At 51.9% G+C, this 23,674-nt stretch overlaps 3 protein-coding genes across 6 annotated transcripts in view; 1 reads left to right on the top strand and 2 right to left on the bottom strand.

The window, feature by feature from the left end:
• Positions 1 to 11,636, bottom strand: part of ATP6V0D1 (ATPase H+ transporting V0 subunit d1) — a 36,411-nt gene extending 24,775 nt beyond the window's left edge. Inside the window, exons 1-2 of the mRNA XM_005152289.3 lie at positions 11,462 to 11,636; positions 730 to 901 (exon numbers count right to left, since the gene is read on the bottom strand). Coding sequence (XP_005152346.1) covers positions 730 to 901; positions 11,462 to 11,591 — 302 coding nt within the window. The 5' untranslated portion in view covers positions 11,592 to 11,636. The remainder of the gene's footprint in view (positions 1 to 729; positions 902 to 11,461) is intronic.
• A 1,621-nt stretch (positions 11,637 to 13,257) lies between these two features.
• On the bottom strand, positions 13,258 to 15,726 carry AGRP (agouti related neuropeptide). Its single transcript, XM_005152290.2, has 4 exons — positions 15,679 to 15,726; positions 14,294 to 14,478; positions 13,963 to 14,057; positions 13,258 to 13,449 (listed from the first exon to the last, which is right to left on the bottom strand). The coding sequence occupies exons 2-4, from the start codon at positions 14,460 to 14,462 to the stop codon at positions 13,258 to 13,260; spliced, it is 456 nt and encodes a 151-aa protein (XP_005152347.1). The 5' UTR covers positions 14,463 to 14,478; positions 15,679 to 15,726.
• Positions 15,727 to 17,897: 2,171 nt separating this feature from the next.
• LOC101873694 (SNF-related serine/threonine-protein kinase-like) lies at positions 17,898 to 23,242 on the top strand. 4 transcript variants are annotated; one of them, XM_031051767.2, is made up of 6 exons: positions 17,898 to 17,944; positions 18,707 to 19,322; positions 20,589 to 20,730; positions 20,847 to 21,059; positions 21,152 to 21,289; positions 21,806 to 23,242. In XM_031051767.2, the coding sequence occupies exons 2-6, from the start codon at positions 18,734 to 18,736 to the stop codon at positions 22,650 to 22,652; spliced, it is 1,929 nt and encodes a 642-aa protein (XP_030907627.2). In that variant the 5' UTR covers positions 17,898 to 17,944; positions 18,707 to 18,733; the 3' UTR covers positions 22,653 to 23,242. The 4 variants fall into 4 exon arrangements, with proteins under 4 accessions (XP_030907627.2, XP_033929058.1, XP_033929057.1 ...); XM_034073167.1 differs by lacking the exon at positions 17,898 to 17,944 and adding an exon at positions 17,974 to 17,991; XM_034073166.1 differs by lacking the exon at positions 17,898 to 17,944 and having other exon boundaries at positions 18,101 to 19,322.
• Positions 23,243 to 23,674: the final 432 nt, after the last annotated feature.

Here is a 23,674-nt window from a genome sequence, read left to right as displayed (position 1 = left end):
AAACTGCCAGGAGAAGACACTTGTAAGGAAACTGTGCTATTTCAAGCTTTTCACATCAGCTGAACCTCCTGTGGAAGTGTACACACCCTGTGTCTTTTCATGCACCAAGTGAGACATATTGAGGGTGCTGCAGCCCTGTCTTTCCCAGCTGCATGTTCTAGGCCCTCCCTTTCCTTACTGGAAATCCACTATTTGTTGGATTCCACAAAGTTGGCTGAAAATAAAAAAAAAAATTAATGATTAATGACAAAACAGTAAGGTGGTTCAATTTTTGGCCAGGTCAACTCCTTAAACCAGTTTGTGACAGGATCAGAGGAAGGCATATAGACCCCAGAGTGAGATATCAGAATCACAGAAGCCTCAACAAAGGCTGACAGACCTCAGTGGGTCAGAATGAGCATGCAACTGCTGTTGTGCACATGCATTGCAGCAGGATCACATTTAAGAACAATAAAAGATGAACATTTAACACAAGGGACAAAGCTAAATGACAGGTCCAATAGAGACTGAACCAGTACTGCAGGGAAAGCAGCCAACCAGCTGTGCCAGCACACTCAAGAAGCAGAAGCCTTTAATAGTGCAGTGATATTGTGCTGCTGCTTTGAGACCTCCAGATATGAGTTTTGTTCAAGAAGCTGCAGAACACACAGGAGCTACAGGGTCAAGAGTGGAAAATGATCTGAGAGCCCTCAAGTCTGGAAGAACACCAGTGTTAATGTTGGTACTCACGTGATGAAGTCCAGAAAACTTGCTAGAGGCTCATAGGCATGGTTCCTCATGTGACGGAACTCCACTACCATCTTCTCTTTCAGCTTGTCGTCTATGACGGAGACAGTGAGTGGGGAGGCTTCGTTGGCCAGGAAGTTCCCATAGTCTGTGCTCTGGAGGTGCAGTTTCAAGTCTGAAAAATAAATAATAATTCCACTCTACAGTGTTTGTGTTGGGTTTGGGCTGGTTTTTCTTTTGAGCATACCCAAGAAAGCTGTTGCTCAGCCCTTTTCTAGGCATTCTCTTCTCTGAAAGACCACCTAGAAAAAACCCACATTAAATCATATGTTTTTATCTGTGCTTAGTTTTATCATGGACAACCCAAACACAGAAGGAGATCAGTGTTTCACAATACCAGCTTTGCCCAATCTTAAAGAGGTAACTGTGGCACTGTGCAACTGAGCATGCAGCTGCCCACTGTGTTTGATCAAGATGGGAGGTTCTAGATTTCTAGCAAATACTTTCTAGAAAATAATTTGAAAAAAACAACTTAAGCACTTTCTCTAGCCTCAAGGGCTCTGGTTGCACGCTTCTCTGAAGCAATCACAACCAAGACCCTATCTCTACCCACAAGCAAGTTTCCTCAGATACTAGTGACGGGTGGCATTGGAAAAGCTTTTAAAGCCAAAAATACACAAACAGCAACCCTGAAATTAAAAAATAGGCAGACCAGTTAGAGCGAGTCCAGAGCAGGGCCATGAAGATGCTGGGAGGGCTGGAGCACCTCTGCTTTGAAGACAGGCTGGGAGAGCTGGGCTTGTTCAGCCTGGAGAAGTTTTCCAGCCAACTCCCCCTAGTTTCTATACTGGTCATGACATGCTTTGGTACGGAATACCCCTTTGAATAGTTCAGGTTAGCTGTCCTGGCTGTGCTCCCTTCTGGCTTCTTGTGCCCCTCCTCACTGGCAAAGCATCAAAGACTGAAAAGTCCTTGATTTAGAATAAGCGGTACTTAGCAACAGCTAGAACACTGGTATGTTATTCTCATCCTAAATTCAAAACACAGCACTGGACCAGCTACTAGAAGAAAATTAACTCTATCCCAGCCAAAATCAAGACAAGGAACATGCTTAGAAGCCTTCCCCTCCTCCAATCTGGAGCAGAGGGAACCTTTGTTTCCTCCGTTACCCTTGCTGCAGGTCAGGTGCCCAACCAAGCTCCAGTCCTGGCCAACAATCAACCACAACATGCTTAGCTCTGTCAAGATAAAAGCCCTATTTGGGCCAAAAGCATTTAAGTGTCTCCATGGAAAAACTGAATCCAGAACTGAGGAACGTCATACAATCCTACAAAGCTCTGCTAGTTGCACTGGTACATAATGTTCATCTTCCTTCAACTTCACCTCGGAGGGCCAGTTAGACAAGCACCCTCCAAGGGATTCAAGACCTTTATGGGGAAAGGAGAGTAGCTGCAAGAGTTTAGTCAAACCAGATGTGAACACACAGTCCAGAGAAAACAAGAAGAAAAAAAAGAAAAAGCCATTTCTCCCTGGTTTCTGTGAAAGAGCAGCACTGAGGCTGCCTTTCCCCTCCACTGAATCATTGAGTCCTCAGCATTACAGCACAAGCAACCACAGTACCGAGGTCAAAGCAAGGACTCAGCCTAGCTTGAGGAGCTTGATCTTTTCACATTCCACCCAGCTACAGGGCACAAGCTGGAGAGCATCCTCCACACTGGGCTCCAAACTGAGGTTGGACTGTACAGCGAGACACTGTCCCCAGCCCAAGGGGTAAAACAGCTTTCACGCTGACTTTAACTCTTCTGGTTATTTCCAAGGAGGTCTAGTAAAGATGATGTTGACCCAGCACTTTTTAGTTACGAAGACATTACCACTGCTAAGCATCACAGGAAACATGGTGGTTACAGAGAGAGGAAAAGGCCAGCAACTCAGAAACATGACAGAAACCAAGCACTATTTCTGAGGTTTAGAGGAGAGTTTGGTGGTACTCTTACTAAGGAAGCCTGGATAGAGCAAAGAGTTACTTGCCCAACAACACACATCCCAGCTGAAGCAAAGCAGCAGAAACTTAAAGTAGATCTCTGTTCCCCAGACTATGCTGCAGCTAAACAGCTGTGTTTTGTTCTACCAAATCATTGCCAACTTATGCTCACACTTCTGAGGTGGGAAAACGTTGCCTGGATAACTCAGACAATGGAGTTTTTAACATGAACCTTGCACAGAGTCGAACACTCGACAAGTTTCATTCCCTTTTCTGAGAGGTCTTGGATGAGAAGCTTTGGGGCTCAAGTAGAAATTAAGTTCCACTGTCAGGGCTTTACTTGTTTGCTTTTAGAGGAGGCTGTAGAAAGAATGGAACAAAATTCAGCAGTTGCTCAGTGAATGTGAGAGAAAGGATCATGGTAAGAGTATTGCACCCATAAAATCAGACTGCAAGGGAAGGCCCAAGGGACTGCAATAACTACATTCACATACCTCCTTCTTGCAGTTCTTTGCCATCGTGCAGACCTTTAACAAAAACTAAGCCTTCCCAGAAAGGTATGTGATGCTGTTTTGCAGCTATACTGGACCTTGGAAAGGCAGCAGCTATTGCATATCCTACCTATCTCTTACTTCAGTAGGGAAGCTTCCAAAGTTTCTAGCCATTTCCTCAACTCCAATTCTACTAGCCTAAAACCATCTGTTCCTTTTGGTGTCATCACGACTTGCAACTCTGCTCTTCCTTTTGAGGCTGCAAGCAACACAAAAAGTAGAGTTTGCCATACCATCTACTTCCAGGAAGTCAGAGCTGCATCTCATGGAGACCAGAGTCACACAGGCTGCATGCTGTGCCTTGCAGCTTCTCCCTCAAGAGCTTTGAGCAAGCTCCCAGAGCATTTTGTCCTGTTTGATGAGGGGGTTGCCCCGCCAGCTCCACAGCACAAGAGTCAGCATAACATTATGTTGCAACTGGAATAAGGGCCATGTTTATATAACACTTGGAAAGCCAGCCACAAACTAAAGTCTTCTGAATCTCTTAACATCCAAGCAGACAGAACAGAACAGATTTTCCAAAAATCTGACCGGATTTATAAACCCTGACTCAATGCATCCCATGGTGTACAAGTGACTTAAGTGAGCCTCTCCTCCTCAAGCCCATCACTAAGCCTCAGCCAAGAGGGTTTGGGAGGTTTTAATAGGGCTATTCACATGTTAGGCTTCACAGTTAAGAACAAACTAATCCCAGTGTCTCACAAATCCCCTGCCAGAAGAGCTGTCGCAGTAGCACAGTGACTAATAAGTAGACCCACTGCTGAGCAAGCCCCAAGCTCTCCAGAAGCTCAAGTTCCTATTTCCTAACACAAGTTCAGATTGAGCTGGAGTTGGCCTCTAACAGCAGCTGCCAGGGATCCCACACGCTGCATGTCGACAAGATGCTGGCTGCAAGTCTTCTGCCTGCTGAAAAGGAGAGACCTGCACCTAGAGCCCAGGCACTGCTGATAGGCTCCTCCAGATGCTGAGTAGCAACAGCACATAGCCTCAAAGCAGCAACTGCATCTGAGAGGTATGTTTGCCTGTTTAGGAATTTTTCCAAGCAATTCACACACTAAGAAACAGATCTGAGGCAGCATTTGGCATGGGAGTGTCTGAATTACCACAACACTTTTGTTCTCTCTCCTCCCCTGCAAAAGCTAGTAAATTATGGCCAGGTCATAGTTCCCAGAAAGCTGCCTTATGCAAGAACACAACAGCCTGTCAGAACAACAGCCTGTTTCTGCTGAGTTTTCAAGTAGGGAAATGCTTGAAATTACCATGACATGTACTTACAGCCACCTCCTTTCAAATCTCTGATAAGGCCCTCTGGTTTCGGTGCAGCAGGCTGTATGTGAGGCACAAGCACAAATGAAGTTTAATTCAACCACACCTTGACATTTCAGATGACATTTCCATGAGAGACTTTAGATCCACAGTAATATTACTATGCTCTCCTACAGGTCTGCTGTGCTGTAACAAGGAATTAAGCCATTATTCAGTCTTTCAGACATCTGTCAGTCAAAGCCTATTCTCTAAGCCCTACTCAGTGACCCAAGGCCCTAGCAACTCAAACTTCTACCCTTCCTTCTTCAGCATCCTCCCGTAACTGCATTGCAGAGCTCTGAATCAAGTTAAGGGCTTGAGCACTTCCAGGCAAGAACCGATTTGTCTTCTCACACACACAGGCATGGAATCAGCTTGGAAGTTGCAAAAGCTTAACTGACGTTTTCACACAATTATCTGCTGTGACCCTGACATCTCACTCGAAAGCACCCAGGGCCATCACTGCATATATTAAAATTACAATCTTTTTTGCCATCTCCCAGGCTGGAGGCAGTAAAGCAGCTGAGGGATCACACAGCAGCCTGCAGTTCAGCTGTCACAAATATCTCCCTTCAGAAGACTGCAGTCATTACCATATGGCTTACTGCTTTCCATTAGATCTGTTTAAAACCACCTCAGACACTCCTGGAACTGATTCTCTGAAATCTCACTCAAGAAGCATCCAGAGACCCTTCATTCCACAGAGAATTTAAGATCTTTTCTGTGGTTGCACACCACAGTACAGGCATACCAATTTTCTTCTGCTGTCAGGCAGCAGTTCCTCTAGGCCAGAGGAGCAAATCCTCTAGGCCAGAGCCAGACACAGAGAAGCATCACCTTTGCCCCTTTCCACCCACCAGCATCTTGCCTCTCATCTTTCACTTCTCTGAGACATCCTCAGCACCAAACAGCAGCCCATGTTTCTAGTGCAGCCCTTCCCGGGGTTGAAGTTGCCCCCATGAGAGCCTCAAACACAGCACATCTAGGTTTTGTTTCCTCAGGAGCCCTCAACCAGGTAGCCCTCTCCTAATCCTTCCAAAAGGTGAGGAACACCTCCTAATCTACCTGCACCTCCAAGAAATTTCACCTCTATGTACCCTTTTCTTCTCCCCTCTAAAACCACACTGCACTAAGTCACAGTATATATAACTCTGAGGTCTACTCTATATAACCTCTGAGGTCCACTACACCAACAGGACAGGACATCAACCCAGCACCTAGTGCAGTGATTTAAAGGAGAGGCAGAAGCTAACGGAAACAGGACAGAAAACATTCTCACACTGCAGGAGCCGAGAGCAAAAGAAAAACAACAAGATGAAAGTACCAACAGGCTGCCAGGAAACCCAGACACCACCATCTTCTAAGGAGGGGCAGTACACAAACAAGGACTGAAGCTGCACTAATACTGAGAAGCTGACCTCAGCTGCTGCATGCAAGTTTAGCTAGAAGAAGCCACGAAGTGTGTCTCTGCCCAGCAAAGGAGGCCAGAACAAACAGCAAAGAGCCTCTGCTGAACCCTGCAGGAAGCCAGAGACCACAGTGCTTGCAGGCCGTGGAAGTGCCATCTTCCTCCAATAAAGAATGTTTTCCTTGAGTTTGTTTTAAGACGACAGCTGATTAACCAGCCACAGCCAGCAGTTACACTGGAGGATGCAGGACAAAGCATTGAGATTAGAAGAACAAGCCTTTTAGTTACTACTCTCTCTCTGTACATGCAGCCAGCATTCACAAGATGGGAATGGTCTAAGCCCTCCTCAGGTGTCACCATTCCCATATGCTTGGCCTCATCCTGCAGATGAAAGCTCCTGGGGACAGGGACAATCCTCCTGCACAGTCCCAGCAGCAAAGGTCATCTTTCCACAAATGGGTCTTAGATGTCAGGAGAGAGAAAACATTGTTATCATGCTTTCAAAAGGTACCTACCTATGACAGCTTGGCTTCTACACCCACCACGTTCCAGATTCAGACTGAACCATTCACAGAGTTCAAGACATATCTAAGCATGGCCACACTTCAGGACTATCAAGTGGCCACTCCTTGTTTGCTTGTACACTAGAGGAGCTGCACGGGAAAGGACCTACCCTCTTCTCCCCACACCCAGGAGAACACCATGAGCTCTACTATGGATCAAGATGTCAAAAGCAGGCTTCCAGGAAGTCTGTAGCTCTGGTAACAATGCAGGTTATCTATATGAGAGGACACACTGCCCATGTGGTTAAGCCAAAGGAGAAGCCCAGCTCCAAACTTTCTGGGCCTGAACTCCAGGACCACAGCAATATAATGGAAGAGAGAAAGGTAGCGCAGCCTTTCCTGCTCTCAGTGAAAAGAGATGTGGTGAACATTCAGCACATAACACCATGAAGCAAAGGCAGCCTCGAGGGGAGAAGAAATATCCTTGGGACTACGAAAACAAAAGCACATACTGCACTCAGCAGAAGCCTGGTGCACACAGGAAACGCTCCAAACATCCATTTCTTGCCTCTAAGAGGCCACAGCTCTGCTCAGGCAGGCCTCTGCTCTGGTATGTCTACTGCTCTGTGGTTAGACAACAAGAAGACAGATTTCACTTCACACCAGCTCAATCACATGTTCAATACACTTCCAATTATTTCATCACCTCTCCTTTGCCTGGAGAAAGAGGAAGAGGAAAGAGTGGAGGAGAAGCGGATGTCATTACCCTGAAGAGGCATTTAAGATCGAAAGCCTTTAGTAATGCCCTCCTCAGATGACTGAAAGCAGCACTCCCCTTCTGGGCAGGGAGGGCTACAGACAGCACCCCTGTAAATGCTCCTCAAGACTCAAAAACCAACCAACCCATCCAGTCTTGGTTTATTCCACACCATCCAGCCCTGTATCAAGAGCACAGCACTCCCTATGTGTTCCTGCAGATGCATTTGACAGGAAACAGGTCTCTGGTGTGAGGACACCATTCAGGAAGACCACCATGCCCTCCAGCTGTTGTGAAGCCAGGCAGTCCAGTGCTTCAAGCTCTCCAATTTCACTGTTGGTTAGCAAGAATCCTACAAATGGAGGCCTGTAGACCAAACTGAGGAGATGAGAGGACCACAGTCTTAGAAATCCTTTCTATCTAAAAGAATCACATGTATTTTCTTCTCCTACTCAGCCTTTGCCTCCCAAATACAGACTCAGATGGTCGCTGTGTTCTTCACAGACGTGACACAACACCACTACCTTGCGGTTATGTGAACTGAAAACCCAGAGTTTTCACAGGAAAAAGTGCAGGCTGATATACACAAGCAAAACATGAGAGATTCTTGCAGGGGCATGAGATTCATTCTACACACAACTTAAGCTGAAGACACAAAAGAGCCCATTCCACCATTGTTTCCATAAGGTGCACAAGACCCCAGTTGAACCAACTGCACCAACAGAAGCATAGCACCCACAGAGGTGGTGGTGGAGGAAACACACAGCCTGTGGGAAGCCTTTCCCAACAAAGGCCTACACTAATAAGCTTCAGCCAAATTTTCAGCTGGCCATTTCATGACCTCATTACCTAAGTTGAAGGTGATATGTCCTGCTGCTGGATTTCACTGTATCAATCACATCTCTAACACTGTCAGGTTGAAAAGAAATGTTTCCTATACTAACAGTGTGGAAGGAAGAGGAACATTAGCAGTAGAAGGCTCATGAATGCTGACTTGAAGGAAAATAAATTCCTGTTTCTAAAGACACTTCTGTGCACTTCAGGCTCCCTGTACTTTTTGGAATATGAAGCATTGTAGACCAACAGTAAAGCCTGGCAATAACCTACATTCCACTTTCAGACTAAACTCTGCTGCTTAAAAGCAGCACTGCTGTTCAAATATATCAACAGCTTTTTATTCTCCAGAGATGATACCACCTAACAGGCCACCATAGTTTTTAGAAGGTGGAGACAGCTCACCATCCTTTTGACAGCAGAAATGTGGGTGACTCATAAGTTTGGTTGCCCAAGACAGATTCCACTCAAGCACAGACGCATGCTCATAGCATTGAGTCAAAAGAAAGCAGCTCCAAGTCCTTCACTGACACCTTGTGTCAGAAGCAGGAACTGGCTGCCATAAAGAGGACCGGGCAGATTCTAAGCAATATATAGCACAGGTGTGTGGTACACAGGGATCTCTGGCAGAGAAACAATCACAAAATTTGGAGCTAAAAGAAGGGGTTAAATATATTATTGGCGAGGGTTTCAAGAGAGAACTTAAGCCAAAACAACTCTTACTCCCTCCCCTCAATCCTGGTTATGTTTTGCTGCCCCTTCTTACAGCCAGCTCAGGAGCCTGCCTGACCACCTGTTTGGCTCTATTTCCAACTCATCAAGAAGCCAGAGCTTGCACTGGGTTTCTCTGTGATCAGATAAGCAGAGGATAACACAAAAAAGTATAATCTCCTCCTTCTTGCAGCACTAGGCTGTCAGTTCAAGTCCTGAAGCAGAGAAGTCAATTCCTTTTTGCTTCCAGAACGACACAAGCAACAAGAGGAAGCAGCATTTCAGACCTGGAAGCTATACCTCCTAGCAGCAGCAACTAGATGGATACCAGATTCCCAGGGCCAACCCCCAGACATCCTTGGTGATAATTTGCTCCAGGTCTGAACTAACTGCAGAGCCAGACTCAGGCAAGAGGACCAGTGAAGACAAAACAGAATAGCAGAAAATGTATTTTATGCCAGACCAATTATTTTGGCTGGTAAAAAGCTAGCTACTGCCTGGATTTAGTGCAGACAAGCATCTGGGAGAGAAAATGTTAGAAGTCTGCAAATAACAGAAAACAGGTACTGAAATAGGAAAATGGGATCTAAAGGGACAGAGGAAAGAAATGGTCTCACCACAGACATAGTAAGTGATCAACAGCAATGTTCCTTTGAAGGAAAATCCCTCTATAAGAGCACCAATGTAGAGTGTCTTGTAGAGGGACTTTGTCACTTTTGGTGTCTCCAGGGGCACAGAAAGCCAAGTGGAGGAGGAATGAGACTGGCAGTGAACTTAGAACAGCATTCAGGCTCTGAATAAAGGGTGACAAGGAGTACAGCAGCAGCCCCCATCAGGGAGCTGTCAGGACAGGGCAGTAACAATACCAAGACAAATATACGAGTGGGGAGGTTCTGACTGGACACAAAAGGAAAATTTTTCTCCATGAGAACAACCAGCCATTGGAATAACCTCTGCAGGGAATTTTGGACTCCCCAGCACTCCCTAAACACTTAAGATTGGGCTGAACAGACTGCTTGGACATACAGTCTAGCTCATGCTTTGCCTAGAAAGGTTGGACCAGATGATCCGTGAGGTCCCTTTCAACCTGGGATTCCGTGATTGATATGGGAACTCCGAAATGAACACTCCAAATGGAGAAAACAGCACTCCAAGGGAAGGCAAAGTTTACACAACCTCATTCAGAAGACAAAGAAAGGAGGGGGGAAAAAATATGTACTTAAGGAGAAGCTATAAGGTACAGAAAGACTAGACTCCAAAGAAGAAGTTACCCATAGGGAAGGTGATAAAGTAATAGTTTAGGGAATGCTGAGACTAGTGACTAGCAGGAAAGCAGGAATACCTCCCACCACTCTCTTCCAGGGCCTGAGCTCCACAGCAAGAATGACAAACTGCTGCAAGCAAAGAGGTGGAAAAAAGCCTACTTGAATAGGGGCTTCTGTCCTAAGTAAAACCACCCTGGATATGTTTTAAGGTAGAGACTGAGGCACACCACAGCATTCTGTTCCCATTCTGTTGTTTAACAGCTCAGCAAGTAGCTCCAGGTAACTTGCATTCAGGGTTCTGCTGGTCAAGGATCCCTCTAGATAGTTACTATAAATTTCAATCACTCAGCAATGACCATCAAGATCAGGCTGATCTTAACCAGTATTTTCAGAAGAAAGAATGATCCAATAATTATAGTCCCATTGACCAAAACAACCAGCATCTCTGGATACATGTTTCTCACTGTTTCAAGAAAGAACCTGGTTTTGATCTTCATGATTTGTGACCAGGTTCGGGACACCCATGAGGGAAAACTGTTAAGAAGATCACTGATACAGAGGAATAGATCAGCACTGGCTAATTAAGATAAACTGAACAGAGATGAAGAGCATCACTGAGCAAAACCTCCACAGCTCTCAAGGTTTATACACACCAATCTAGAATAAAAAATGATGACTGGAAGTCAGGTTTACTCTTGAAAGAGAACTCAAAATTACAGGTGAAGGGTAATTCACCAGTGAATTTACAAAGGTCTGCACTAATTTTTCCACTAGCAACCCTTCAGTAACAGCATGTACTTTCCTAGGTGAACCAATCTCTTCAAACCGATCACAGGTATCAGGGATTAAGTTAGATTATCCCATCAATCTTGCTTCTGGCCTTAAAAAGCCTCCCTGCTCTGCCTGCCACTTAGGAAGTGAAAGCCCAAAACAAGATTCCTCAGCAAAACTTAACAAACTAACCAGGTTCCCAAGAAAGGCAGGAAACACACGACAGCTAGATAGCCTCCTCAAGAAAACACTGGGAGCTTGAGCTTCCTTAAACTGCCAGCTTTAATTAGCTGCTACAATCACAAGGCCACAAAATTGAGTCAGCTGAGCTCAGAAGGAGCAGCCACGCTGAGGAGACACCTCTAGCGTGAGGTATCCTGCCCACGGAAGGGTGGGTTGGAACTAGATGATCAAACCCGAACCATTCTATGGTTCTATGGCGGCAACTGCCTGCTCAGCGAAGGAGTGAAGAAGGGAAAAAAGCTTCAAAAACTGCTATATGGACACTTTTCCCCGCTACAACACAAACCCCGCCTCCCCACGGTCCCACCACCCCTCCATTCGAGCTTCTCCCTCAGCCCGACAGTCATCCCCCTCAGTATGAAGGCTGAGGGTATCCCCCACCCACCTCAGACACCCCCCAACTCACCCTCCAGGCTCTCACACTGCACCAAGTTCACGTAGTCACCTTGCCGGAGTACCCCTGCCTTAAAACCGCGCACCAAGCCTTCCAGATAGCCGTTATCGACATTAAAATACAGCTCCGGGAAGGACGACATGGCGACTGGCGAAGAGGCGGGAGTACGATGGCGGCTGCTTACCGGACGTACGTACGTACGTACGTACGTACGTACGTGCGTGCGTGCGTGCGTGCGTGCTCCTGCGTCGTTCCCTTAAGGCAGTGCAGGGGGAGAAGTGGCGGTGTTCGGGGGAAAGGAATGGCGGGGGAGTCAAGCTGTGAGCCAGGTAGTCATGACTGTCATTACACAGCCTTGCTTTTTAAGCGCTGTTCCTGGAGGTTATAAGCTACCACGAAGACCGAATTAAACAAGTATTTCACTGTATATAGACATAGTCATGGGTGAAACTTCCAAAACTCTCCAGATAAAGCAGGCATGAAATAAGACGACCAGCTGCTTTATTTTAAATCGGCGTGGGCCTTCCTTCCGTTGATAGGTTAATGGTTGCAAGAAAAAACAGCTATACTTGGCCTCTGAGGGTTGTAAATTAGCCGAAATGAGACTACGTAGTTAATTAGCAAGGCTAAACAAGCATTTCAATGTCCTTAAGTGTTGGGTTTACATAAAAGAGTAAAATGAATGGGGGTATTTCTCCCCAAATGACCTCCAGAGACACCTGGGAGAGACGCAGTACCATATGCAGTGACGAATGAGAGTTGTGGGCACTCTGGTGAGACCCCACTTGGAGCCCTGTGTGCACTTCTAGTGTCCTCAACACAAGAGGGACCTGGAGCTGCTGGAACAAACCCAGAGGAGGCCACAGAGATGCTGCAAGGGCTGGAGCAGCTCTGCTTGGAGCCAGGTTGAGAGAGCTGGGCTGGTTCAGCCTGGAGAAGAGAAGGTTCCTTAAGGGGAGACCTTAGAGCAGCTCCAGTGCCTACAGGGGCTACAGGAAACCTGGAGAGGGGCTTTGGACAAGGGCCTGTAGGGACAGGACAGTAGGGAATGGCTTTAACCTGACAGAGGAGAGATTCAGATGAGCTCTTAGGCAGAAGTTCTTCCCTGTGAGGATGCTGAGGCCCTGGCACAGGTTGCCCAGAGAAGCTGTGGCTGCCTCATCCCTGGCAGTGTTCAAGGCCAGGTTAGACAGGGCTTGGAGCAACCTGGTCTAGTGGAAGGTGTCCCTGCCCATGGCCGGGGGCTGGAAGTGGATGAGCTTTAAGGTCCCTTTGAATGCAAATCACATGATTCTATGTATATAATAATGATATATACGCTGTAAAATCTTTCTTCTCAATGTTTGTGACAGGCAGAGCAATCCCCTGTGCAGCCGGTACAGTAATAATGTTGGCTTTCTAACCTGTCATTCTGGTTACAAAGTTTATTTCCTGGATTTTGGTGGCACCACAAGTGATACCGACAGGACAAGAACACAAATGAAGCTCCCAGTGCAGCCAGAATGTCACTTCCCAGGGCACCCCTCCTGAAAGACTAGGAAAAGCCCCTGCAGGAGCTGCTCTGGAAAGGAAGTCAGTCTCATTTTGCTTGACATGGAGGTGCTTGACATTGGCTGTGTGGACATGTGCCTGGGGACATGGCACAGGTACCCTCACCTTGCTACTCCCCCTCTTCCCTTAGACTCCCAAGCAGACACATTGAACCTTTCCCACTTAGCAATAGCTTTTGCTAACAGCTGGTTTATTAGAGCTGCAAAGCAGGACATGCCACACATGGGCAAGGAGCAGGCAGCCCTACAGCACAAGCACTAGTTCTTGCCGCAGGGGAAGCTGGTGCTGATTTTCCTGCAGTAGCAGAAGGCATTGAAGAAGCGGCAGTAGCAGGTGGCACAGGGGTCACAGCAGGGGACCTGGTGGCCCAGGCATGACTCCAGGAGGCGGACACAGCGGCGGGGGGAGCGCTCCTCACGGCCAGCAGCTTCTGCTTCTATGGAAGATGCCTGCTGGAGGGAGGAAGAAAAGAGTTGGTGTTAGACCACTGCGTGGGAGAAAGACAAGAGTGGCTGCTGAAACCTGCCACTGTCAGCAGCCCAGTTCTGTCACACTCAGCTCTGGACTGGCTCTGTTGGGAATCACCACTGAGCCCCGGGGGTGCTCATGCCTCATCCATCATGTCTCAAGGCCTTTATGCACACATTTAACTTGGAAGTGCAGCCTCAGCTTTAATGAAGGTGGCACCAAGTAGAAGCACTAGGGTCTGAGCCAGGTACTGCCTGGTTTGCTCCTGCTCTGCAGAATGTGCACAAGAGGTTAATTAAACAGATTGCAGGGGCACAGGCTCGGACCACCCTCCCTTCTGTGCCAGAGCCTCTTGCAGCTCTGGGCAGCCCTAACTGCTCTCCCGCAGGCAAGGAACAGATATGCCCTTCCCAGGCAACACCATGCTGTCCCCAGGGGTACTGAGAAGGCTGTTCTGCTTCTTGAGGTGTCTAAGAAAGCTCAGGGAGCATTACCTGCGGTTCTAGGATGCTGTCTCTCTGCATGAGGTTACCATTGGCTTCTTGGACCTCCAGGGTCATCTGCTCGAGCCCTAGCCTGGGGAGAGCTCCTGCAAGACACAAAGGCTCAACAGCAAGGTGGTGAGAGCCACTGCAATATAGTGGAGGCTATATAACTGCTCTCACCAGCCAGTGACAGATAAAGCTGTGCTGCTTTATGGGGCTCCCTTGCAACACTTGGCCATGGATGGGGGGATCCCCTCTTCAGTTTTGGGGCCCCGGCCATGCCAGCAAGCAGCTTATGGAAGGGGGGGGAACTGGGAGAGTGGGGTGCCACAGGACTCACCTGCTGGCTCTGCAGACACCTCATTGACTCTCCGCAGCAGGCTGGAGGAGTGGGCTCTGTCTGTGCCCTCCAGTCCTCCACTAGCCTTCCCTGGCAGCCCACAGCCGAGGTCAGCACTGAGGACAACCCCCTGCAGCAGCCCGCAGCACAGCAGCAGCACATTCAGCATGGTCCTGGGGGACAACCTGCACACAGATGGGTCCTGGCCAGCATCAACCCACCTGCAGGCAGCCTGGCCTGGCCCCCATTGCCACCCTTCCACCATTGCCCCCCAGGTAGGCCCTGACAACACCCACCACACCACTTGCTCTCATGGACTGGAGAGCCTTTCCTGAGCCATCACATACCCTGTGGGAGCGGTGAGGCCCTGGCACAGGTTGCCCAGAGAAGCTGTGGCTGCCCCATCCCTGGCAGTGTTCAAGGCCAGGTTGGATGAGGCTTGGAGCAACCTGGTCTAGTGGAAGGTGTCCCTGCCTGTGGCAGGGGGTTGGAACTGGGTGAGCTTTAACCTTCCTTTCAACCCAAACCCTATGATTCCACAGTTCTTTTACAGCACTGCAGGGTCTCCCTGGCCCAGAAGGTTGAGCAGCCACCAGCCATTGTAGTGCTGTGCTTTCACTGCCCGCATGTGTATGGGATGTGACCAAAACATCCGACACAGTTCCTGTCTGGTGCTTGTGCTCACAGAGCATGGAAATGACACTCATTTTAAAACCCAGACAGGCATGTTTCTGCTCCCAGCCTTATGGACTGGTTTGCAGCATGGCAGGAGGGAGTGCTGGGAATGGGCAGGAGACACAGTGTGTGGTTGAAATGTGAGAGAGCTGTGCATTGTGGCTGACACAGCAATAAGTATTCCCCCTGAAAGACAAACTGCTTTGCTACAGCTCCTTTTGCAACCAAACTATGGGGTTTGGGCACCCCAACAAACATGGGGCTTTGAGAATGTAGTGTAATGTGGAGACTGGCAGAGAGAGCAGGCGTGTCATGGGCACCACCCTCACAGGGGCTCCAGCCCTTCCATGGCACCCAGTTAATTCAGCTGCATGGCGTCTGGCTGGGAAGCATTTGGATACAAAACACTCTCTGCCAGGGATATGGATACCATCTCTGGATGTCCCTTCCTTTGGACCACCCCAGCATTTACTTCCCTTTCCCTGCCCATGGGCCTGGATGGGGACTCCCATGGAACCCAGCATCTCCTGTTTTGGCAGCACTGGGGTTCCAGGCTTGTCTCCAGCAGCCCAGCGCTGCACCAGCCACTCCTTGCCTCCCCATCCCCACAAAACCATCCAGCCCTTTCCTAGCAGAGACCCACAGCTGTGGGTATTGCATCCCACATGCTCCCAGCCCCATCCCAGCCCCTTCCCATGGTAAGCACTGACCTCTCCAAGCAGAGGGTCTTGCTGCTCGCTGCTTCTCCAAGCTTGCTGAGAGCGCTGCTGCCGCTCTCTGCCTCGATGTCCTCCTCCCCATATGCTTACTGGAGTTTATATCAGCTTCTTAATTAATTAAGTGCTGCAGCCACATGACTCTGCTAACCACCAGGTAGGTGGGCTTCTCTGAAACCCGGCTTTGTACGGACACCGTGGCAGCCATGGGGCGATGTGCAGGGGGGCGGGAGGGGGAGGAGGAAGGGAGGAATCTGTCCCTGCACCCCGCATGGCTGCAGGGAGGAACAGATCCCCATTGCCCCCAGAATCTCAGGTTTCTGGGAGTGAACCTCCCCATCCTTCCAATCAAATTCCCTTTCCAGCCATGGCAGCACTGAGGCTGCAGCCTGAGGACATCTGGTTCCCCGTTACACACTTTACATGCCTACATGCTCCTCTCTTCTGGTTTTCAAAGGGAATGGTGCCCATGGCTCCTGGTAGGCACCTACCATGGTCCAGGGCCTTCATAAGTCCTCCAGCTCCTGACTACTGCAAATTCCTTAAGCTCCCACCTGTGCTAACTGCATCTCTCTTGTTCAGTCATTCTTTGGAAAAGCTGTAGCTCCCCACAGCCAGACACTCTCAGGGGAGCCTAACTGGGCATCCTGAACTTGACTTCATGGGAAGATAGGAAGGAACCAGCTGCTCAGTTCTCTCCAGCCCTAATGCTGTTTTTTACAGCACTGTATGTGGCCCCTTGAGCTTCCCAGTTGTCCTGGGTTCAGCAGTAGCAGTCATTTTCACCAGTGCAGAGACGTTCCAGGGCCACTCCAAACCGCAAAGGGAGCTGCAACCTCAGTCACAGATAGGCACTGGAGGAGGTGGCATTTCTGCAGCCTCTCCCTGGCCGGGGCGGGTTCATGCATCCCCGGGGGACATGCATCCCAATACACCTTGTATCTGTTCTCCCTTTTTCAACTGAAGGCTTCAGACCTGTGTTGACACATGTACAACAGGCAACTGTGCAAAAGTATACAGACCTGCAGCGCTGGTGCAGCACCCAGCACTCTGTCAGGGGAAAGACCTGGCCCCAGCACCCACAGGCCCTTCACTACTGGAGGGCAACCAGAAGTGGAGGTGGTGAGAGCCTCCACAGTTCCCTCCTGCAGTGACAGCAGCAACTCTGAGAGCAGTCTGCTGGAAATCCCAGTGCCAGAAGCCAAGAAGGAATCACTTTTCCCTTTGAATCCCAGATGCAGAGGGCCCTACAGGGACATGACAGGGATAAGACATGAAAGGTGTTCAGAAGGCTGTGACAAGGGAGGCTGATGGCCCAGGCTCTGCTCCCTGACCCTGCATGATCAAGGACATCCCAGCATGTCTCCAGTGGAGCATGAGCCTGTGCTCCTGGATGCACCCTGTATGCCTTGGATGAAGACTCATCTTGGCTTAGAGGCAGGTTTGGCAGCTCCCTCTCTTCCCAACTCCATTCCTAAAGCCCCGATGGGTGCTGAGCGCCCCATCCAGCCCTATTCCTATGTTGGGAGCTATTTGTAGCTTGTTCCCCCCCCCCCCCCCAGCTACTCCATCTCCAGCCCTGGGTGTTCGGTCCTGGTCTGAGTTGCGCCCGGCTGACGCTAGCCCCCCAGCCCAGCTCATTAAGGCCTGTTTGCAACCTGCGGGGCCGCAGGCAGGAGCAGGACTTCTGGGAAGGCATTAGCCATAGCGGGGGCGGCTGTGCTGAGAGCTTCTTAATCTGCAGGAGCAACATGTGCTTCGTGAGCATCCCCATGGCCACTAATGAGCTAAATGAGGCGGATGGGCTGCTTCCAAGAAAATAGGGCTTATGTCTGTGCCCCCGGGGCCCCGAGCGAGGGTGAGAGTGGGCGATGTTGGAGACCGGTGAAATGGCGGCAATGCCCATGAGCAGGCAGGAGAGCAGCAGGCAGGGAGCTCATGCACAGCAGGACCCTCGGGACACAGCCGCGAGCGGGGGCTTTGCCTCTCTTCCTGGAAGCGTCCGGGTGGCTCATTTAGCTCGTTACCAGCCCTCGTTAACGCTAATGCCATCCCCTAAGCGGACACTGAGTAGTCGGGCTCAGGTTCCCCCCACTGCTAGGGGCAGCGCTGCCCTCTCTTGAGAAGTGCGATTGAGCACTACCCCGGCCTCAGCCCCGGCGGATTGGGCCCTTTAAGGCGCGAGCCCGAGCCACCCTGACGTCAGCGGGAGGCGCGCCCGGGCAGCCGCAGCCCCGGTAGCCCCAGCTCCGCCGCCCCGGTGAGCTCGGGGGAACCGGGCACTGCGGGGCACGGGGAGGGCATGGGGTGGGTGCTGGGGTTCCCAGAGCCAGGGGGTGGCGGGGGCTGAAGGGGGGGCACCGGGGTGCACAGGGTGCTGGGGAAGGGGGGTGAGGGTATTGGGGTGCACAGAGCACTGAAGATCTGGACGTAGGGTATTGGGGTGTACAGCGTGCTGGGGCCTGGAGGCGGGAGAACGGGGGTGATGAAGGTGCTGGACACCTGGAGGTGAGAGTATGGGGGTGCCCGAGTTGCTGGGGAGTGGAGGTGAGAGAATTGGGGTGCCCAGAGTGCTGGGATCATGGGGACCTGGAGGTGGGTTATGCCCAGGGCGTTGGAGGGTGGATTGGAAGTGGGGTATTGGGGTGCCCAAGGTGCTGGTGACTTAGAGGTGGGCTATTGGGGTGCCCAGGGTTCTAGGGACCTGGAGGTGGGGGTACCCGAATGCCCTGTGGTGCTGGGGAAGAGAGGTGGGGATTTTGAGGTGTCCAGGGTGCTGCAAACCTGGATATGGGGTATTGTGGTACCCAGAGTGCTGAGGAGTATAGGTGGGAGTAGTGGGATGCCCAGGGTGCTGGAGGTGGGGGTGCCAATGGGTGGCCAGGTCCTGGGATGCTGGGGTGTTAGGGATGCCCATGGTTCTGGGGCTCTGATGTCCAGGGGATCCTGACCTGGTGCTGGGGGTGTTTAGGGGTGCCCCATCCCTCATCCCACATGGCTCAGCAACTCCCCCATGGCACAGTGCCTGCTGCTGTCCCCGCGTGCTGTCATGGCTGGGGCTCAGGGCTGCGGCGAGGGGCAGATCGCAGGGCTGTACGACCTGGGGCGCACACTTGGCACGGGCCATTTCGCGGTGGTGAAGCTGGCACGGCACGTCTTCACCGGGCAGCGTGTGGCCGTCAAGGTGATCGACAAGAGCAAGCTGGCGGGGGGCGCCGCGGGGCAGCTCCTGCAGGAGGTGCGCTGCATGAAGCTGGTGCAGCACCCCAATGTGGTGCGCCTCTACGAGGTCATCGACACGCACACCAAACTGTACCTCATCCTGGAGCTGGGCGACGGTGGGGACATGTTCGACCACATCATGCGGCATGAGGGCGGGCTGGCCGAGGCGCAAGCCAAGCATTACTTTGCCCAGATCGTCCACGCCATCTCCTACTGCCACAAGCTCCATGTGGTGCACCGCGACCTCAAGCCCGAGAATGTGGTCTTCTTCCAGGAGCAAGGTGTAGTCAAGCTCACTGACTTCGGCTTCAGCAACTGCTTCCAGCCCGGCAAGATGCTCACCACGAGCTGTGGCTCGCTGGCTTACTCAGCACCTGAGATCCTGCTCGGGGATGAGTATGATGCCCCGGCTGTCGGTAAGGGTGGTGGGGCTCAGAACCATGGCTGGTGCTCACTATGAGGACCTGCTTCCCTCATGTCCCTTGCCAGGAGTGTGGTCCTGCTGGTGAGCTACCACCTCAGTTTTGGTTCCCTGTGCTGGGAGCACCTCTGCCCTGGTGCACTGCTGTCCCTGCAGGGAGCAAGCCTGTTTGTCCCTTGGGTGCTCTGCTCTGCCTATACCTGCACCAACCAAGATCCCATAGAGCCATGCATCATGCCAGGGAGGAGATGAAGCCAGAGCAGGCTGATGTGGTCTGTGGTTTGAGGGGGTGATACCAGAAGGAAACCCACTCGGGATGCTGCTCTTAGAGCTCCTACACCCAGAAAGTTTCCTTTGCTCCATTCCCACCCTGAAAATCACTTCCTTCCCATGGCTCCCAGTGCTCTTCCACCCTTGCCAGGGTGCAGAGGCATTTGGGAGACCATCCCCTTCTCAAGTGGAGGGCACTAAGAGGATTTGTTGGGGCAGAGAGGGGATGTGGGAGGGAAGTGGGACCCCAGCCGGCTCTGCTGGAATTTGGGACAGGAGGATTTAGCAAAACAAAACATGAGCCATTAAAGAAAAAAGCCCAGTGTTGGCTCAGGGAAGGGCAGCTCCTGAGCTGAGAATGGGGAGAGCATGTGGAGACAGTAGAAAAGGCAGCTGGTGGCTCTGCCAAGGGATATGAAAGGTGAAAACCATCACAGATGAGAACATTTCAAATGCAGGCGCTTAACTTAAGAAGCTGAAGGTATTAATGGAGAGTCATGGGGTGTGCTCAGCATGCCAAAAATGCACCTTTGCAGTGCTCAGAAGCTCGTGAAGATGTTGCTGGCTCAGTCCCTGTGCTCATGATCACACTCGACCTGATTCCATCACAGCTATGGGCAGCTGGAGAGCCTGGATCCTCAGTGTGGTGTCCCCTCTGGCACAACCCAGTGCTGTGATGGCTGTGGTGGGGTCTGTTTGGGAGCCAGGAAGATGAGTAATATCATGAAATGGTGCTATGAGTGGGTGACCAGGCAGGAGAGAATTCAAGGCTGTCCCCACCTGGAAAAGGGGACAAGGCCTCAACTGCTTGAGACCTCAGCTGCTTGGATGTAGGGGTAGGGAAGGTCCTTTCTTGCTTCAGTGGGGCAGCAGTTGCCCCCAAGGAGCACCCCAATGAGCACTGGCTCAGCAGCTGGTGGGTAGTGCCTGGAGTTGGGGCTCTCTGCTGGGCCATGGTGAGTGCAATCTAAACTGCTGCTGTTTCTTGCAGACATCTGGAGCCTGGGGGTCATTCTCTACATGCTGGTCTGCGGCCACCCGCCCTTCCAGGAGGCCAACGACAGCGAGACCCTCACCATGATCATGGACTGCCGATACACTGTCCCTGCGCACGTCTCGGCTCAGTGTGCTGAGTGAGCACCTCCCCGGGCCACCCGGACCCTGACTCACTGCCCCGGGCAGCTGGGGTGGGAGAAGGGTGTTAGGGCTGACAAGATCAGGGTTCATGTCACCCCTTTCCCCACCCCAGCCTCATCTCCAAGATGCTGCAGCGGGACCCTAAGCACCGAGCCTCGCTGGAGCAGATCGAGAGCCACACGTGGCTGCAGGGGGTGGACCCATCCCCTGCCAGCCGCTGCCTGCTGCCCCTCACCTCGCACAAGCGCGTGTCACAGGAGGAGCACAAAATCATCCTGCGTGCCATGATGTGTGGGAACATCGCAGATAGGGACACCATCCAGGAGTGTGTGACAGGGTGGATGCTGTGGTGGGAACCCTTGGGAAGGGCTTTGGGGTCCTTCCGAGCACTGACGCAGGTCCCTTGGTCCCATGCAGGGCGCTGGAAGCCAACCGCTACAACCACATCACGGCCACGTATTTCCTGCTGGCAGAGAGGATGCTGCGGGAGAAGCAGGAGAAGCAGAGCCGCAGCCTCAGCCTCGTCTACAACCTGGCAAGAGAGGTGCAGAGCAGGTGAGTCCTGCTGCTGTCCCCTGTCCCCCCACACTGCCCTGGGTCTCCAGTGCAGGGCCCCAGGCAGTCTCACATCCCCATCTTCGATGCAGCCCTCATGATGCCCAGGTGGGTACCAGCAAACTGGGGCTGTTTAGCCTGGAAAAGAGAAGCTGCATGGAGACTTCAGAGCAGCCTTCCAGTATCTGAAGGGGGCCTACAAGGTGCTGGGAACTCAGGGACTGTAGTGATAGGGCAACAGAAAATGGGTTCAAACTTAAACAGGGAAATTCAAGTTAGATCTTAGGCAGAAGTTCTTCCCTGTGAGGGTGCTGAGGCCCTGGCACAGGTTGCCCAGAGAAGCTGTGGCTGCTCCATCCCTGGCAGTGTTCAAGGCCTGGCTGGACAGGGCTTGGAGCAACCTGGTCTAGTGGAAGGTGTCCCTGCCTGTGACAGGGGCTTGGAACTGGATGAACTTTCAGGTCCCTTCCAACACAAATCTGTGATTCTGTGATTTCCATTCCTCCTCTTACTCAGGGGCAACTTACTGGGCACGTTCAGCCCCATGGGCAGCGCCAGCAGCCTCCTGCCCTTCACAGAGGTGTCGGGTGGCCTCACAGCCAGCTCCCAGCTGCCTCCCCTGCCCACTGGAGCTGACATCGGCAGCCGGCAGCCCCCCAGGACCCTGCTGAAGATCCCAGCCGTTGGCACCACCATCACCAAGAGCACCCCTGCCCTGCAGCAGATCTGTGAGGAGGAAGAGGAGGAGGATGAGGAGGATGAGGGGAGGCCTAGCACCATGGAGAGGAAGAGCAGTTCACTGAACCAGGAACAGATGCGAGCCTTCCTGTGCACCCACCACCCATCTAGCCTTGGGGAGCTGTGGTGTCCTGGGGCTGAGATGGGGGGCCGGGGCTGGGCTGGGAAGGCAGTGAGGGGGGTTTGGGATCCCCCAGCACTGTGGGGAGATGGAGCAGAGCCCGCAAAGAGAGAGGAGGATGCAGACCCCGGGGGTTCCTCTGCAGAGCCCCCCCGGGAAAGGGGAGCCACTGGATCACCCCGGAGCAGCTGTGCTGAGCTGCCTCAGGGGCTGGGGGCAGAAGTGACCCACACTGCCCCCCTGAGCCCCACAGACAAGTCCCGAGGGCAGGAGGCACCAGCCAGCCTGGCCCAGAGGTCGGTGGAGAGCTTGGGGCTGGGAAGCATCGAGGGAGGTGTGGAGAACGTGATCAGGCTGGACCCTGGCAAGAGCAAAGGGGGCAGCCTGCGGGACAGGCTTCTGCAGTTCCCACTCTGTGAGAAGGCGCTGGCCTTCAAACTGCAGCCAGGCTCCAGGGAGAGCCTCCTCTCACTGGGGCAGTTCAACTGCTGCCATGTCATTTAGACCCTGCATGAGGGCTCAGGAGGGGACCCCCCCTTGCCTGTGCTCTGCCCCTGACCCACAGCCCTGTGGCTGACGGGGGGCTCACAGCCCCTGCTCTATCACCAGCAGTGGCCACCCCATTAGCACCCACCTGGGGAAGGTGAGGTAGGCTGGGGTTCTGCACCACAAGCCCTGGGGCAGCTCCGTGGCCCTGCCGCTGCTGGGATGGGCCACACTGTGTTTTTTAACTCCTAGAAATAACTTTTTTAAATAGTCTATTTTAATGTAACTACATAGAGATTGCTATATCCCCGCTGCCCCACAGCAGGGCTGTGCTGCCTGCAGCAGCTGTGGGGCTGCTGCTTCTCTGTCTGCACCCCCCGCCATCCCTCCTTACGGGGCCAGGCACAGCTCTGCCCATGGCACAGCCTGACCCAGCGCCTTCCCCCGCAAATAGGCTTCTATTTATTATCTCTTTGTTTTCTTGCTGGCAAGAACTGAATGATAACCATGGCATGGGCTGGAGCCGGACAGAGCGTGCGTGCAGAAGTGAGGGGAGCTGCTGGAAGCAAAGTCCATCAGGACAATAAATAAGCTGGTGGGTTGATGCAGGTGCCATGTCTCATTGCCAAAACACCATCATCCACCAGAACAGCTGCCCAGGAGCTGAGGTGGGCAGCAGGGGGCTGGTTTCACAGTATCCCAGACTGATTTGGGTTGGAAGGGACCTCAAAGCTCATCCGGTTCCAAACACCTACCACAGGCAGGGACACCTTCCACTAGACCAGGTTGCTCCAAGCCCCATCCAACCTGGCCTTGAACACTGCCAGTGATGGGGCAGCCATTATGTGGGGACAGCATGTACTGGTCCTCCCTGTCCAGAGCCATCTGACACAGAGGTGAATAAAGACAGGGATGGAGAACACCCAAAGGCCAAGGAGAAGGAGGCTCAAGGTTCAACTGTGCCCAATAACTCTCCACTCCCCAACCTGGGGGGGGTGGAGGTGGGCACAAGACACCTCCATGCCCCTGGTTTCCAACTG

The sequence above is a fragment of the Melopsittacus undulatus genome, chromosome Z, assembly GCF_012275295.1.
Source record: "Melopsittacus undulatus isolate bMelUnd1 chromosome Z, bMelUnd1.mat.Z, whole genome shotgun sequence".
NCBI lineage: Eukaryota > Metazoa > Chordata > Aves > Psittaciformes > Psittaculidae > Melopsittacus > Melopsittacus undulatus.
The sequence above is the reverse complement of the archived record's forward strand: the minus strand, read 5'-3'. Positions and strand labels throughout refer to the sequence as shown.